Source organism: Hyperoodon ampullatus (genome assembly GCF_949752795.1).
Source record: "Hyperoodon ampullatus genome assembly, chromosome: 8".
NCBI classification, from domain to species: Eukaryota; Metazoa; Chordata; class Mammalia; order Artiodactyla; family Ziphiidae; genus Hyperoodon; species Hyperoodon ampullatus.
Window position 1 is genome coordinate 55,217,632 of NC_136921.1, and position 18,567 is coordinate 55,236,198.

General features: G+C 41.2%; 1 protein-coding gene across 1 annotated transcript in view; it reads left to right on the plus strand.

Annotated features, from left to right (window-relative positions):
• THSD7B (thrombospondin type 1 domain containing 7B) overlaps positions 1-18,567 on the plus strand; it is a gene marked incomplete at both ends in the record, with an annotated part of 801,311 nt that overhangs the window by 348,924 nt on the left and 433,820 nt on the right. The window contains 2 exons of the mRNA XM_079709630.1: positions 12,158-12,349; positions 14,194-14,428. Coding sequence (XP_079565756.1) covers positions 12,158-12,349; positions 14,194-14,428 — 427 coding nt within the window. The remainder of the gene's footprint in view (positions 1-12,157; positions 12,350-14,193; positions 14,429-18,567) is intronic.

Sequence of the window (18,567 nt, forward strand, 5' to 3'; positions counted from 1 at the left end):
TAAATGGCTTAGATGAGCCACATATAAATAAAATGATCTGGATAATTATAAGCAGTCTTTATATATTATGTGAACTCATCTGTGAAGTTATTGGTGGTTATCTGTACCCATATATGCACAGTAAAGCAAGTGCTTTCCATGGTTATGGCATAAGTATCTAGGTTTTTTAGATCAAGAATGCCATTGGGTTTTGGTGGTGTACATCTTTGCAAACAACATTTTCTTTCTTTCTTTCTTTTTTTCCTTCCTTCCTTCCTTTCTTCCTTCCTTCCTTTCTTTCTCTGTGTTGGGTCTTCGTTGCTGCACGTGGGCTTTCTCTAGTTGCATTGAGCAGGGGCTACTCTTCGTTGCGGTGCACAGGCTTCTCATTGCAGTGGCTTCTCTTGTTGTGGAGCACGGGCTCTAGGCGCGAAGGCTTCAGTAGTTGCAGCACGCAGGCTCAGTAGTTGTGGCACATGGGCTTAGTTGCTCCGCAGCATGTGGGATCTTCCCGGACCAGGGCCCGAACCAGTGTCCCCTGCATTGGCAGGTGGATTCTTAACCACTGCACCACCAGGGAAGCCCCAAACAGCATTTTTAAAAAGGTTTTAAAGGTTCCTCTATATTGATCCTCCCTCTGTTGTTGGACACCCTGCTGTGTTTGTTGTATAAGTGATTTCTAAACCTTAGACTATCTTTGAAAAGTGTTATTATTTCATAATTGCAGATGAGATAACTGAGATTCAAAGAAGTTAAGTGATATGCTCAAGAGGATAAGTGGTGCTGGGCTTCACCTTCAGATACTTTTTTTTTCTTTTTTTTTTTCTTTATTAGTTTCTGCTGTATAACAAAATGAATCAGTCATACATATACATCTGTTCCCATATCTCTTCCCTCTTGGGTCTCCCTCCCTCCCACCCTCCCTATCCCACCCCTCCAGGCGGTCACAAAGCACCGAGCTGATCTCCCTGTGCTATGCGGCTGCTTCCCACTATCTATCTACCTTATGTTTGGTAGTGTATATATGTCCATGCCTCTCTCTGGCTTTGCCACAGCTTACCCTTCCCCCTTCCCATATCCTCAAGTAGGTCTGTGTCTTTATTCCTGTTTTACCCCTAGGTTCTTCATGACATTTTTTTTTCTTAAATTCCATATATATGTGTTAGCATACTGTATTTGTCTTTCTCTTTCTCACTTACTTCACTCTGTATGAAAGACTCTAGGTCTATCCACCTCATTACAAATAGCTCAATTTCGTTTCCTTTTATGGCTGAGTAATATTCCATTATATATATGTGCCACATCTTCTTTATCCATTCATCCGATGATGGACACTTAGGTTGTTTCCATCTCTGGGCTATTGTGAATAGAGCTGCAATGAACATTTTGGTACATGTCTCTCTTTTTTTTTTTACATCTTAATCCAGCTTTTATTTATTTATTTTTTTTAATTTTATTTTTTTTATTAGTTTCTGCTTTATAACAAAGTGAATCAGTCATACATATACATCTGTTCCCACATCCCTTCCCTCATGCATCTCCCTCCCTCCCACCCTCCCGATCCCACCCCTCCAGGCGGTAACAAAGCACCGAGCTGATCTCCCTGTGCTCTGCGGCTGCTTCCCACTATCTATCTACCTTATGTTTGGTAGTGTATATATGTCCATGCCTCTCTCTGGCTTTGCCACAGCTTACCCTTCCCCCTTCCCATATCCTCAAGTAGGTCTGTGTCTTTATTCCTGTTTTACCCCTAGGTTCTTCATGACATTTTTTTTTCTTAAATTCCATATATATGTGTTAGCATACTGTATTTGTCTTTCTCTTTCTCACTTACTTCACTCTGTATGAAAGACTCTAGGTCTATCCACCTCATTACAAATAGCTCAATTTCGTTTCCTTTTATGGCTGAGTAATATTCCATTATATATATGTGCCACATCTTCTTTATCCATTCATCCGATGATGGACACTTAGGTTGTTTCCATCTCTGGGCTATTGTGAATAGAGCTGCAATGAACATTTTGGTACATGTCTCTCTTTTTTTTTTTTTACATCTTAATCCAGCTTTTATTTATTTATTTTTTTTAATTTTATTTTTTAAATTAGTTTCTGCTTTATAACAAAGTGAATCAGTCATACATATACATCTGTTCCCACATCCCTTCCCTCATGCATCTCCCTCCCTCCCACCCTCCCGATCCCACCCCTCCAGGCGGTAACAAAGCACCGAGCTGATCTCCCTGTGCTCTGCGGCTGCTTCCCACTATCTATCTACCTTACGTTTGGTAGTGTATATATGTCCATGCCTCACTTTTGCTTTGTCACAGCTTACCCTTGCCCCTCCCCATATCCTCAAGTCCATTCTCAAGTAGGTCTGTGTCTTTATTCCCGTTTTACCCCTAGGTTTTTCGTGACATTTTTTTTTAATTCCATATATATGTGTTAGCATACGGTATTTGTCTTTCTCTTTCTGACTTACTTCACTCTGTATGACAGACTCTAGGTCTATCCACCTCATTACAAATAGCTCAGTTTTGTTTCTTTTTATGGCTGAGTAATATTCCATTGTATATATGTGCCACATCTTCTTTATCCATTCATCCGATGATGGACACTTAGGTTGTTTCCAGCTCCGGGCTATTGTGAATAGAGCTGCAATGAACATTTTGGTACATGTCTCTTTTTGAATTATGGTTTTCTCAGGGTATATGCTTAGTAGTGGGATTGCTGGGTCATATGGTAGTTCTATTTTTAGTTTTTAAAGGAACCTCCATACTGTTCTCCATAGTGGCTGTACCAATTCACATTCCCACCAGCAGTGCAAGAGTGTTCCCTTTTCTCCACACCCTCTCCAGAATTTATTGTTTCTAGATTTTTTGATGATGGCCATTCTGACTGGTGTGAGATGATATCTCATTGTAGTTTTGATTTGCATTTCTCTAATGATTAATGATGTTGAGCATTCTTTCATGTGTTTGTTGGCAGTCTGTATATCTTCTTTGGAGAAATGTCTATTTAGGTCTTCTGCCCATTTTTGGATTGGGGTGTTTGTTTTTTTGCTATTGAGCTGCATGAGCTGCTTATAAATTTTGGAGATTAATCCTTTGTCAGTTGCTTCATTTGCAAATATTTTCTCCCATTCTGAGGGTTGTCTTTTGGTCTTGTTTATAGTTTCCTTTGCTGTGCAAAAGCTTAGAAGTTTCATTAGGTCCCATTTGTTTAGTTTTATTTTTATTTCCATTTCACTAGGAGGTGGGTCCAAAAGGATCTTGGTGTGATTTATGTCATAGAGTGTTCTGCCTATGTTTTCCTCTAAGAGTTTGATAGTTTCTGGCCTTACATTTAGGTCTTTAATCCATTTTGAGCTTATTTTTGTGTATGGTGTTAGGGAGTGATTTAATCTCATACTTTTACATGTCCTTGTCCAGTTTTCCCAGCACCACTTATTGAAGAGGCTGTCCTTTCTCCACTGTACATTCCTGCCTCCTTTTTCAAAGATAAGTTGACCATATGTGCATGGGTTTATCTCTGGGCTTTCTATCCTGTTCCATTGATCTATCTTTCTGTTTTTGTGCCAGTACCACACTGTCTTGATTACTGTAGCTTTGTAGTATAGTCTGAAGTCAGGGAGCCTGATTCCTCCAGCTCCGTTTTTCGTTCTCAAGATTGCTTTCGCTACTCGGGGTCTTTTGTTTTTCCAAACAAATTTTGAAATTCTTTGTTCTAGTTCTGTGAAAAATGCCAGTGGTAGTTTGATAGGGATTGCATTGAATCTGTAGATTGCTTTGGGTATTAGAGTCATTTTCACAATATTGATTCTTCCAATCCAGGAACATGGCATATCTCTCCATCTATTTGTATCATCTTTAATTTCTTTCATCAGTATCTTATAATTTTCTGCATACAGGTCTTTTGTCTCCTTAGGTAGGTTTATTCCTAGATATTTTATTCTTTTTGTTGCAATGGAAAATGGGAGTGTTTTCTTGATTTCACTTTCAGATTTTTCATCATTAGTGTACAGGAATGCCAGAGATTTCTGTGCATTAATTTTGTATCCTGCTACTTTACCAAATTCATTGATTAGCCTTAGTAGTTTTCTGGTAGCATCTTTAGGATTCTCTATGTATATACCATGTCATCTGCAAACATGGACAGCTTTACTTCTTTTCCAAGTTGGATTCCTTTTATTTCCTTTTCTTCTCTGATTGCTGTGGCTAAATCTTCCAAAAGTATGTTGAATAAGAGTGGTGAGAGTGGGCAGCCTTGTCTTGTTCCTGATCTTAGTGGAAATGGTTTCAGTTTTTCACCATTGAGGACAATGTTGGCTGTGGGTTTGTCATATATGGCCTTTATTATGTTGAGGAAAGTTCCCTCTATGCCTACTTTCTGCAGGGTTTTTAATCATAAATGGGTGTTGAATTTTGTCGAAAGCTTTCTCTGCATCTATTGAGATGATCATATGGTTTTTCTCCTTCAATTTGTTAATACCGTGTATCATGTTGATTGATTTGCATATATTGAAGAATCCTTGCATTCCTGGAATAAACCCCACTTGATCATGGTGTATGATCATTTTAATGTGCTGTTGGATTCTGTTTGCTAGTATTTTGTTGAGGATTTTTGCATCTATGTTCATCAGTGATATTGGCCTGTAGTTTTCTTTCTTTGTGACATCCTTGCCTGGTTTTGGTATCAAGGTGATGCTGGCCTCGTAGAATGAGTTTGGGAGTGTTCCTCCCTCTGCTATATTTTGGAAGAGTTTGAGAAGGAGAGGTGTTAGGTCTTCTCTAAATGTTTGATAGAATTCGCCTGTGAAGCCATCTGGTCCTGGGCTTTTGTTTGTTGGAAGATTTTTAATCACAGTTTCAATTTCAGTGCTTGTGATTGGTCTATTCATATTTTCTATTTCTTCTTGATTCAGTCTTGGCACATTGTGCATTTCTAAGAATTTGTCCATTTCTTCCAGGTTGTCCATTTTATTGGCATAGAGTCACTTGTAGTAATCTCTCATGATCTTTTGTATTTCTGCAGTGTCAGTTGTTACTTCTCCTTTTTCATTTCTAATTCTATTGATTTGAGTCTTCTCCCTTTTTTTCTTGATGAGTCTGGCTAATGGTTTATCAATTTTGTTTATCTTCTCGAAGAACCAGCTTTTACTTTTATTGATCTTAGCTATTGTTTCCTTCATTTCTTTTTCATTTATTTCTGATCTGATCTTTATGAGTTCTTTCCTTCTGCAAACTTTGGGCTTTTTCTGTTCTTCTTTCTCTAATTGCTTTAGGTGCAAGGTTAGGTTGTTTATTCGAGATGTTTCCTGTTTCTTAAGGTAGGATTGTATTGCTATAAACTTCCCTCTTAGAACTGCTTTTGCTGCGTCCCATAGGTTTTGGGTCGTCGTGTCTCCATTGTCATTTGTTTCTAGGTATTTTTTTATTTTCTCTTTGATTTCTTCAGTGATCACTTCGTTATTAAGTAATGTATTGTTTAGCCTCCATGTATTTGTATTTTTTACAGATTTTTTCCTGTAATTGATGTCTAGTCTCATAGCATTGTGGTCGGAAAAGATACTTGATACAATTTCAATTTTCTTAAATTTACCAAGGCTTGATTTGTGACCCAAGATATGATCTATCCTGGAGAATGTTCCATGAGCACTTGAGAAAAATGTGTATTCTGTTGTTTTTGGATGGAATGTCCTATAAATATCAATTAAGTCCATCTTGTTTAATGTATCATTTAAAGCTTGTGTTTCCTTATTTATTTTCATTTTGGATGATCTGCCCATTGGTGAAAGTGGGTTGTTGAAGTCCCCTACTATGAGTGTGTTACTGTCGATTTCCCCTTTTATGGCTGTTACTATTTGCCTTATGTATTGAGGTGCTCCTATGTTGGGTGCATAAATATTTACAATTGTTATATCTTCTTCTTGGATCGTTCCCTTGATCATTATGTAGTGTCCTTCTTTGTCTCTTCTAATAATCTGTATTTTAAAGTCTGTTTTGTTTGATATAAGAATTGCTACTCCAGCTTTCTTTTGATTTCCATTTGATGCAATATCTTTTTCCATCCCCTTCCTTTCAATCTGTATGTGTCTCTAGGACTGAAGTGGGTCTCTTGTAGACAGCATATATATGGGTCTTGTTTTTGTATCCATTTAGCCTATCTGTGTCTTTTGGTGGGAGCATTTAGTCCATTTGCATTTAAGGTAATTACCGATATGTATGTTCCTATTCCCATTTCCTTAATTGTTTTGGGTTCGTTGTTGTAGGTATTTTCCTTCTGTTGTGTTTCTTGCCTAGAGAAGTTCCTTTAGTGTTTGTTGTAAAGCTGGTTTGATGGTGCTGAACTCTCTCAGCTTTTGCTTGTCTGTAAAGGTTTTAATTTCTCCATCAAATCTTAATGAGATCCTTGCTGGGTAGAGTAATCTTGGTTGCAGGTTTTTCTCCTTCATCACTTTAAATATGTCCTGCCACTCCCTTCTGGCTTGTAGAGTTTCTGCTGAGAGATCGCTGTTAACCTGATGGGGGTTCCCTTGTGTGTTATTTGTTGTTTTTCCCTTGCTGCTTTTAATATGTTTTCTTTGTGTTTAATTTTTGACATTTTGATTAATATGTGTCTTGGTGTATTTCTCCTTGGATTTATTCTGTATGGGACTCTCTGTGCCTCCTGGACTTGATTAACTGTTTACTTTCCCATATTAGGGAAGTTTTCAACTATAATCTCTTCAAATATTTTCTCAGTCCCTTTCTTTTTCTCTTCTTCTTCTGGAACCCCTATAATTCGAATGTTGGTGCATTTAATGTTGTCCCAGAGGTCTCTGAGACTTTCCTCAGTTCTTTTCATTCTTTTTTCTTTATTCTGCTCTGGAGCAGTTATTTCCACTATTTTATCTTCCACGTCACTTATCCGTTTTTTTGCCTCAGTTATTCTGCTATTGATCCCATCTAGAGTATTTTTCATTTCATTGATTGTGTTTTTAATTGTTGCTTGATTCATCTTTAGTTCTTCTAGGTCCTTGTTAACTGTTTCTTGCATTTTGTCTATTCTATTTCCAAGATTTTGGATCATCTTTACTATCATTATTCTGAATTCTTTTTCAGGTAGACTGCCTATTTCCTCTTCATTTGTTAGGTCTGGTGGGTTTTTATCTTGCTCCTTCACCTGCTGTGTGTTTTTCTGTCTTCTCATTTTGCTTATCTTACTGTGTTTGGGGTCTCCTTTTTGCAGGCTGCAGGTTCGTAGTTCCCGTTGTTTTTGGTGTCTGTCCCCAGTGCCTAAGGTTGTTTCAGTGGGTTGTGTAGGCTTCCTGGTGGAGGGGACTAGTTCCTGTGTTCTGGTGGATGAGGCTCGATCTTGTCTTTCTGGTGGACAGGTCCACATCTGGTGGTGTGTTTTGGGGTGTCTGTGGCCTTCGTATGTTTTTAGGCAGCCTGTCTGCTAATGGGTGGGGTTGTGTTCCTGTCTTGCTAGTTGCTTGGCATAGGGTGACCAGCACTGTAGCTTGCTGGTCGTTGACTGAAGCTGGGTGCTGGTGTTGAGATGACGATCTCTGGGAGATTATCGCCGTTTGATATTATGTGGAGCTGGGAGGTCTCTTGTGGACCAGTGTCCTGAAGTTGGCTCTCCCACCTCAGAGGCACAGCACTGACTCCTGGCTGCAGCACCAAGAGCCTTTCATCCACCCAGCTCAGAATAAAAGGGAGAAAAATTAGAAAGAAAGAATTAGTAGAAGATAGAAAGAAAGAAAGAAAGAGAAAGAAAGAAAGGAGGGAGGGAGGAAGGAGGGAAGGTAGGAAAAAGAGAAAGAAGATAAGTGAAATAGAATAAAGTATTATAAAATATAATAGTGTTATTAAAATAAAAAAGTAATTATTAAAAAAATTAAAAATTAAAAACAAAACAACCAAAAAAAAAAACGGACGGATAGAACCCTGGGACAAATGGTGGAAACAAATCTATATAGACAAAATCTCACACAGAAGCATACACATACACTTTCACAAAAAGAGAACAAGGGGGGAAAAATTGTAAATCTTGTTCTCAAAGTCCACCTCCTCAATTTGGGATGATTCGTTGTCTATTCATGTATTCCACAGATGCAGGGTACATCAAGTTGATTGTGGAGCTTTAATCCGCTGCTTCTGAGGCTGCTGGGAGAGATTTCCCTCTCTTCTTTATTCTCACAGCTCTCAGGTCTCAGTTTTGGATTTGGCCCCGCCTCTGCGTGTAGGTCGCCGGAGGGCGTCTGTTCTTTGCTCCGACAGGACGAGGTTAAAGCAGCAGCTGCTTCAGGGGCTCTGGCTCACTCAGGCCGGGGGGAGGGAGGTGTACAGAGTGTGGGGCGAGCCTGCGGCAGCAGGGGCCAGCGTGACGTTGCACCAGCCCGAGGCGCGCCGTGCGCTCTCCCGGGGTTGTCCCTGGATCTCGGGACCCTGGCAGTGGCGGGCTGCACAGGCTCCCCGGAAGGGTGGCGTGGACAGTGACCTGCGCTCGCACACAGGCCTCTTGGCGGCGGCAGCAGCAGCCCCAGCGTCCCACGCCCGTCTCTGGGGTCCGCGCTTTTAGCCGCTGCTCGCGCCCATCTCTGGAGCTCCTTTAAGCAGCGCTCTTAATCCCGTCTCCTCGCGCACCAAGAAACAAAGAGGCAAGAAAGAGTCTCTTGCCTCTTTGGCAGGTCCAGACTTTTCCCCGGACTCCGTCCCGGCTAGCCGCGGCGCACTAACCCCTTCCGGCTCTCTTCCTGCCACCGACCCCAGTCCTCTCCCCGCGCTCCGACTGAAACCCGAAACCTGAGCCTCAGCTCCCAGCCCCGCCCGCCCCGGCGGCCGAGCAGACAAGCCTCTTGGGCTGGTGAGTGCTGGTCGGCACCGATCCTCTGTGCGGGAACATCTCCGCTTTGCCCTCCGCACCCGTGTTGCTGCGCTCTCCTCTGTGACTCAGAAGGTTTCCCCTTCCGCCACCCGCAATCTCCGCCCGCGAAGCGGCTTCCTAGTGTGTGGAAACCTTTCCTTCTTCACGGCTCCCTCCCACTGGTGCAGGTCCCGTCCCTATCCTTTTGTCTCTGTTTATTCTTTTTTCTTTTGCCCTACCCAGGTATGTGGGGAGTTTCTTGCCTTTTGGGGGGTCTGAGGTCTTGTGCCAGCTTTCAGTGGGTGTTCTGTAGGAGTTGTTCCACGTGTAGACGAATTTCTGATGTATCTGTGGGGAGGAAGGTGATCTCTGTGTCTTACTCTTCGGCCATCTTCCTGACCTCTCCCACCTTCAGATACTTAACTGTGTCTGGCTAGGTCACCTGTGACTAGGATCCCATCGTGCAGCTTTTCTTTGGCAAGATTTCTTATAAAATAGCTCACACAAGAATTGAAGTGCCTGCCCATGACTATTAACTTGGCTTCGCTAAAGAATAACTTATCTGATTGCTCACATTTCCAAATTAGTCCATATCGACAAGCTATCAAAGTGTTGGTGGGAGTATTGACATTTCACTGCACCGTGAAAATGGATATATCAGTTTATGGGAAAGCTTAGGTTTTAAAAAGCATCCCAGCACCAGAAGTGAATACTAAGGGTGCTGAATGATGGATGACTGGGGAGGAAGTTAAATTTAGGTCATGGGAAACCTGAGCATTTGGGAATTGAAGTAAGCCAGAAATAGAACAAAATTGGTGTGTCAGTCTAAGTTATTCAGAATTTGATGTCAAACAACTCTTCTAACATGGGCTTCCTCTTCTCCTCAGGCAGATTCAGGATTAACTGTCTTCCACATACCTTGTATTTTCCCATCATTATACCTTTGTTGACAGTTGCATTGACTGGCATGCCCTCCCTGATTGCCACCAGTTGTCACCCTGTCTCTTTCTCCTTGTTGAAAGCCTTCTGTTCTCAGACTAGTTCCCCAGAGGTCCATCTCTTCCCTAAATCACTACAGCACTTCTTTATTTAAAACACACATTTGCAACTTGACATTTACTCTTGGACTAAGTTTTATCTTTATGTATTTATAGCTCATCTCTGTTATGAATCATGAGTTCTAGGGGGATAAATTGTAGTATCTTCACTTATATTTATCCCATTATATGCCTTGGACATGGTATATGCTCATCAAATAGTAGTTGATAATTTTGTAACTCTTGAAGGCAGGGTTTTCTCAAAAGATGTTAATAAAAATACCATTTCTGGGAGAGGTGCTCCCTAAAAAAGGATGGCCTTTGGTCAAATAAGGCTGAAAAATACTACATACCATTTCCATCGAAGGAAGTTTACATGGCAATTGGCATTTTCAACACACACTACTCTCCAGTGGTGAGACCAATTTTGCTATTTTAGTCTAGGACGTCTCAGCTTTCCCCCCACTGTTTAAAGTAAGAACTCTTCAAATATCTCTTATTCATCAAAATGTTCTTTGCAAGACACTGCTTTAAAGTGTTTTTCTATAAAAAATTATCCTCATAATATTCACAGATGTGGAAATTGAATTTTGATTAGATGTAGTTTGTATGTTTAGTTTGACCTGCCTACTTCTGTACTTGGGAAAGCACTCCCCCTAAGCTGTATTGGGTGTGTGTATGTGTGTGTGTGTGCACGCACGCGTGCATCCATGTACGTCCGTGTGCATGTTTGCATGTACTATACAGTGTGGACTCAACCTGAAAATAGATTGAGACTGAAAAGAGAGTGATTGGAACTGGTCTTTCAGCTCGATTATCTGCTAGAATCTCCATTACTTCTCATAATATGCTTGAAAAGTTTTATTTGTACCTCAAGGGCAATGAGCCTGGCCTCATTTACAAATATGAATGCAGATCTTAGGAGGGCACTAGCTTCTCCTCCAGGCAGTCTTGCTCACTGTCAGCTTGTTTTATTTACTTCCTCTGAAAAGGAATATCCATCTCTTGGAATTAGATACAATATGTCTAATGGGGAAACCAGAATTTTTGGAGTCAGAAAGTTTTCATTTGCTTCCCAACTCAGGCCTGTGTGACCCTGAGCAAGTTTTCCTTCCAGAGCCACTGACTCCTCATCTATAAAAGAAGACGGGTCAACCCTGTCTATAAGAGCATCTTATAAGGACAGTGCCTGGCACAAGTGAGATACTGCATAAATATTAGTTATTTTTTGTGTCAGACAGATTATGACAGAAGAATTCCATGGGCATAAAGTCACAAAGACAAAACTACCTCTCTCCTAGAGTTGCCATTCCACATTTCATGTTGTTGCTTCAAACCATAAATGGTTTTACTATTTTTCATGTCTTCTGTATTTATGAGGTGACTGTGAATGGGGGGGAGCATAGTAAGAGTTGAATTGTTATCTATAAAGAAGAATATTTGAATTCTAAAAATGGTGAATAAGTAACCTAAAGGAGAGCTTAGAAAAAATTCATTGTAATCATTTGAGATATGGAAAAGCAATGTAGGAATGATCCCCTTAGTCTTGTCTGTTGTTGATAACTGTAAAACTCCATCCCCCATTATCATATATACGTGTGTGTGTGTGTGTGTGTATTTTGGTTGGACTAATTCATCACATCATTCAAAGAGGGAGTAGATTAGGGAAAATTTTGGACTTGCTTTCAACTTTTATCTCAACGCATTATATAATTTTAGCCACAAATTCATTTCCATTGTGCACATTTACCACTGTGCACAAACAGAATAAAAGTATCACTGTGTGATAATCTCGCTTAAGGTTACATACTTGGAGGTGAAAGCACCCAATAAAAAATTAGACTGATAATTTGTGGGGGGCTGCTGAATAGATTGCTCAACATAAATTGTGGTTTTCAGGCCAAAAGGCTCCTCTGGCTCCCATTTTGCAGAAATACATGTAACTGTTACACGTGGTGTCCATAGCATGTCAATCCTGTCTGTCTCCAGCCATCCATGGCTAAATTGTTCCTGAAGGAAGCCCACTCGTCCCTGGGAAGGATGACAAATGGAGGTTTTGATGCTGTATCTACCTTTCTAAATGCCAAATTATCTCCTGACAGTTTTTCTTGAAATAAATATTATGAATGGCTGAAAAAAAACCAGTTTTTTGCACGTTATTGTTTTAGAGACACCAGGTGAAGTCTTCTAAGCTAAACTGAAGTAGTAGAGGAAGCAATGAACCTAAATGTTCCTGGGACTGGCCTTGATTTTACAGTAATGGACATCTGTCTTGCTCTGGTTGACTACAGGAGAAGATGTATCAGGGACTCTCTGCCCAGCATCACCTCCTCCTGAACAGATGGTGTGTGAAATTCCCTGCCGGATGGATTGTGTGGTAAGCGAGTGGACAGAGTGGTCATCTTGCTCCCAGTCTTGCTCAAATAAAAACTCCGATGGGAAACAGACCAGGTCAAGGACTATCCTGGCGTTGGCTGGAGAAGGTGAGTAATAGGAAGGGTTTCTGTTCCCTAAATCCAAATGAACAGTTTGCTTTCCATGCATGCCTTTTCTCCCTAATCCTCTAGTTTATCTCTGCTGGGTTCCCATATGTATATGACTTGTTTTAGCCCATACTATGTACAGGCCATGGCAATCAGGTGGATGTCAGTTTTCATTATACTTTTTTAGGGAAGGAAACAAGGCTTGGTTGATACACATCCAGCTTCAGATTGCTCATGCCGTTGGGAACATAATTGGAATATGTCTGGTAAAACGAGTTCTAAATTAGGAACCAAGAGACATGGCTTCTTGACTGGGAGCTGCCACTAACATGGCAGACTACCTGATCTGTATGTCCTCATTTCCTGCTCTGTCAGGCTGGCATGTGGTGAGAGGGAAAAAGATGAAGCCTGTGAAAACGGCTTTCAAGAAGCTAAAGTGTGCTGTGGGGATATAAATGGGTGACTTCAGAACAAATTAGAGGAGCAGCTGTTCCTGTCATTTAAAGCAATGGTCTCTGTCCCCAGACACATACGTCATTTCATTTCTTTCAGGCCCTCCCTTGGCTTCGTCTGCCGACAGCTCAGCTGGGACAGCAGAGCAATATGGCCACTGGCTTTGAGGGACTTCTTTTTAGACAAGATTCTGTCTGTGGTCCTAAGAAATGGGGCCAGGGTCAAGAGGAATGAAAATTTTCATATTCTTAAAGTGCAGTGGCCTCCCCTTCTTGTCTGTTATATTTCTGGCAGGAGAAAAAAGTCAATATAATGGGGAACAAAATAACAAGAATAACAAAACTAAGGTCACAAATCTTCCTGAGCATTTGGCCCACTGAATAAAACATTGTAGTGTGGGAGAGTAGGAAAAACATCAATACTTTAGATAAATACCAGTTTTGACATGGATATAAAATTGTGAAAGAAAAGATAGTAATGAAATCTGATTGTCTGACTCACCCAAGAGTATAAGGCTGCACATTTGTCTGGTTTCCCTGCCAGTGTATAACACATTGTCAGATATTATTTCAGAGTTTAAGGATGGGCTCTCTCCTGCCAAACTTTAAGAGAGATTTCTGGATTTCTCAAACTGCAGTAAAATGCACTGCTTGAGGGAGGATGGATGTCTTAAAGTGGTTCTCTGAGAAAAATAATACTGTCTTAGGAAAGAGAGACCATATGTAGGTAATGTGTGTGTGTGAGTGTTTGTGTTTGATCTTATATCACTTCAAGGTCATGGGCTATTATATCTAACTGACTAATTTATGTACGCATAATCATATTAAGATAAAAGCAGATTTCTTTGGAGTTTATCTCAGATACATGACACAGAGGTGAGAGTAGAATCAATTGATTTTAAAAATCTAATTGGCATACCGTTGCCTGTTATTGAGGAGAGAAAGGTGCAACGTATTGTCCTCAGGATAAAAGAACCATGACCATAGCGTCAGAAATGGGGCGCGGTGGGGCTTCCCTGGTGGCGCAGTGGTTGCGAGTCCGCCTGCCGATGCAGGGGACGCAGGCTCGTGCCCCGGTCTGGGAGGATCCCACATGCCGCGGAGCGGCTGGGCCCGTGAGCCATGGCCGCTGAGCCTGCGCGTCCGGAGCCTGTGCTCCGCAACGGGAGAGGCCACAGCAGTGAGAAGCCCGTGTACCACAAAAAAAAAAAAAAAAAAAGAAAGAAATGGGGCGCGGTGGCCCAGGCCTTTGGAAGATTGTATCAAAATGCTGTCTTTCTAGACCATTAAAACAGTAAAAACAACAAAAAATAAGAATGGCAGTAACAACAGCAACAGCAACATGGTAATAACAGCAACAATTCTGTATTTTTTTTATTTTGATTTTTGCAGGTGGAAAACCATGCCCCCATAGTCAGGCCCTCCAAGAATATCGTTTGTGCAATGACCATTCCTGTATGCAACTCTACTGGGAGACGTCAGCTTGGGGCCCCTGTTCTGAAGACACATTGGTAACTGCCCTTAATGCAACCATTGGCTGGAATGGAGAAGCTACGTGTGGTGTGGGCATTCAGATGCGGAGGGTCTTCTGTGTCAAGAGTCATGTGGGACAAGTGATGACAAAAAGGTATTATCAATAATTAATTGAAAGGGCATAGGACTATTGCATAGTTGAGTATTTTTAGTCAGAAACATTTTTCATGCACTGAATATGTCTCAGTCTGTGCTAGAGTAAGAGATTTTTGTTTTGTTTTGTTTTATTTGACTCTTAAAGACTAAAAAATGGGGCTTCCCTGGTGGCGCAGTGGTTGAGAGTCCGCCTGCCGATGCAGGGGATACGGGTTCGTGCCCCGGTCTGGGAGGATCCCGCGTGCCGCGGAGCGGCTGGGCCCGTGAGCCATGGCCGCTGAGCCTGCGCGTCCGGAGCCTGTGCTCTGCAGCGGGGGTGGCCGCGGCGGTGGGAGGCCCGCGTACCGCAAAAAAAAAAAAAAAAAAAAAAAAAAAAGACTAAAAAATGTGCCTCAACCAAAGGTAGACCTTATTTGTTACTTATGCATTAATTAATGGAGAACAGTAAATATATGCCCACAAATATTGAATCTGCTTGAGTAATCAAACTTTCTAGAGCTGATATCAATATTTTGGGCTCTTTTTCAATCACATAAAGACTAGGTCCACAAGAAGGTAGGTCATGCACTTTGAAAATATGGGGCTGTGTTGTACTGTTCTTTAGATCTCATTGACCTTGTCTGCAGTGAGCAATAAATCCATATAGACATTTTGAATAGACTAATCCATGCCCTCAAGTAGGTTTACAATCTCATACCTGCTATACTCTGCACATGGAGATGTAAATTTTTAAAAAAAACTGTAGGAGAATTTGGACATGAGGACTAGGATATAGATGTCAAAAAGGGTCAGGAACAATTGCAAGAGACAGAGGAAAAAGAGTAATTTTCCTGGAGAACGCAGCTGTGGGAGTTTCTTCTCCCACGTAGACCAAATGAGAAGACATAACACTTCCTCAAGTCCATGCAGGAAGGCTCATGGAAAAGAAAATGTAAGGCACCTAAGTTATATACAGAGACTGGGTAACTGGCCTGTCCATAGAGATTTCCAAGTGGCCATGTTTGAACTAGTTCCCTTCAAGTGATGAAAGACCCCTACTCCAGCCACAGTAGTTGTGGGTCACCAGGATGGGTTGGTGCAAGCTTTGGTCTAGTGTCACAAACTAGGCAACTTAGAGCTGTTTCCCAGGAATCTCTAAGTTGGGAAAATGAAACCTTCTCTTCTTTCTCTTCATGATGTTCTAAGTATATGGATGGAGAGTTGCCATAGCCACGGTCATGCCTGGTGGAAAAAGCAGGAGGAGAGAGTAAAGCTGATGCTCAGAAAGAGGCAGGAACTGAAGCAGAACAAATCCTGGCAGCATCAAGCCCTTGTCCCAGCCCCCCTAAGTGCACTCCTGCCTTTCCTGGCAACATAGGCAACTACATTTGCTCTTCTGCCTAATTAAGTCCAATTTGTGTTGCTGTCATGGGCAACTCAAACACCTGATTAATTTCATCTTGGGGGCCCCATGATGATGGGCTCTGGGCCTTATCCACATTGCCATGGAAGCCACTTCAGCTGTGTGTAAGGAAAGTCATAGAAGCTCAGTTAAGGAAACGAACTGCCAACGGCAGATATAGGGCAGACTGGCCAGATACTGCTGGTTTTGGAGCATTTGATGAGCAGGTGGCTATGAAAATGCAAGGGAAGATGACTATGACTTGAAGTGAAGCACAGTCAGTAAGACTTCCTCTTTTTCTCCTCCTAAATGTGGCTTCCAGAGGGCTGGGGATGGATAGTCTTCATTGTTGCCACTGCAGATTTTAGAACAGTATCTGGCATGTAGCTATTGTCCATAAACATTTTAAGAAGTCATGAATTAATTAGACCTGTGTGTAGGAAAGTAAAAGGGTTTGACGGGGAATGGATATGAATTGCAGAAGTTTAAGAAGGTGATGTTTATCCTTTGCTTTAAGAAAAAATATTTTATCTACCATGATAAAGTTTGGCAAAGGGGATTGCCTTGAAGAGTAATGAACAGATCATACGTATGACCTTCTGCTCTTATTAACTCATAAACGTTATTTCTGCTTTAGCATCCAACTCTAAATTGCTTGTGATATTTTTGGAGCATCAATTTATATCACTTGTGTGTTTCAACTTACCTGGTATCCGTAATACCATGTGGACTGACTGGGTCAATGGACCGATATAGCCAAACATGGACAATAATGTTTGCATATCACTTGGATCAGGTGACAATCTAATTCATGGGGTTATGGTACAATCCTAAAAACACACAAAGTAGTGTGCACATCGGGACCCAGGGGAAGGATCAGTGACCCCATGGGAGACTGAACCAGACCTACCTGCTAGTGTTGGAGGGTCTACTGCAGAGGCAAGGGATGACTGTGGTTCACTGCGAGGACAAGGACACTAGCAGCAGAAGTTCTGGGAAGTACTCCTTGGCGTGAGCCCTCCCAGAGTCTGCCATTAGCCCCACCAAAGAGCCCAGGTAGGCTCCAGATATTATGCAGATAAGAGAACTCCTTTTATCTTGAGAAGGACGGCAGCCCTGATAATGTTCATTTTTATGATGTAAATTTTCAACTGCTTAAAAAAGATGCATGAAATATTAGCTTGAATATACAAATAGAAATAAATATAGCTTAGATATAGGAATAAATGTTATGTGAAACGCAGCAAGTTATTATTCTTTAGAGTGATGAAAAAATTTAGCATTCCTGAAGTTTGATCTTCTCCCTTCCACAAAACTTTTACCTCTGAACTACAACAGGAAAAATCCACTTGATATGAATGTAATTTTTTTTTCTTAGTAAAGAAGCATTAGAATTGAGACTGACAACTACCAAATACATTATCATCACACTTTAAAGGCTATTTGGACATGAGGGGATGGGTTATGTGTTCAAATAGCCCTCTACCTCCTCGTCTAGCCTCATGATTATATTGAATGACAATTTTTTATTAAAGTCTCTGAGCCCATCAGCTTATACAGATGTTAACTTAATGATATTTTGTGACCAGAAAAACCACAGGGCCAAAAGTTTATAGTTTAAAGCATAATTCACAAATGCATATGATTTTTTTTTTTTCGGTACGTGGGCCTCTCACTGTTGTGGCCTCTCCCGTTGCAGAGCACAGGCTTCGGACGCGCAGGCTCAGTGGCCATGGCTCACGGGCCCAGCCGCTCCGTGGCATGTGGGATCTTCCCGGACCGGGGCACGAACCCGTGTCCCCTGCATCGGCAGGTGGACTCTCAACCACTGTGCCACCAGGGAAGCACAAATGCATATGCTTTTATTTGATAATCTACATAAGTAAGACTAAAATATTATTACAGTGAATAACCTACAGTTTTACTTGGTTTTCCAACATAGAAAAATGAATTGTACAGATGTTTTCCCTAACACACACACACACACACACACACAAAAAGACATTGCTGATTACTTTTTGCACTTTTAATGAGGCTGGAGACTTAACAACCTAGTTTTAATTCTTACTGTATGTCTCCAAAGGATCCTGCTAAACAAGAGGAGCCTGCATTGACTTAAGTAAAGTTAATTAAAATTCTTGAGCTTAATGAGATTAATTGAGCTAAGAAAATAATACCTAGTGTCCAGTGAAGCACATAGTGAAATAGTGAGATTATCAGCAAGAGAAAGTATCCTTTGCCTGGCCCATTCAGAATAATATGCTTTTGCTCTTTTTTATGTGAAAGCTATTGCAGTGGAAAAAATTTCCCTGCCATTTGTGAAATCCTTGGGGTGAGGGTAATGGCAATAGAAAGAGGAAAGAAAAAGAAAATATCCTAAAGAAAGAGCGGCCTTCACAGTAGAAAAAAGAAGCATGTCTCCATGGATTGGATGGGCTATCATAATATGTTTTATCTCTAAACCCACTGCACGGGGATGCACAGAATTCTTTGCAAGTTCTTGCTTCCCAGGGTTGGTGTTCTGGTTTCCACATAATTGTATAGGTGAGAATGTTACCATAGCATGAGTAATAGAACTGATCATATCAGAAAATGAGGACTAGCTAGGGCACAACTCAAACAGTAGTGAGAGCTTGTTGGGATATTTGGGGGATTTTGTTTGGTTTTGTTTCACTATCCAATGTTTATTTTTTCAGTTGCAGTGTGCAAAAAAAATAATAATAAAAATTTAAATCACACAGCTCAAAGCCGCCCAA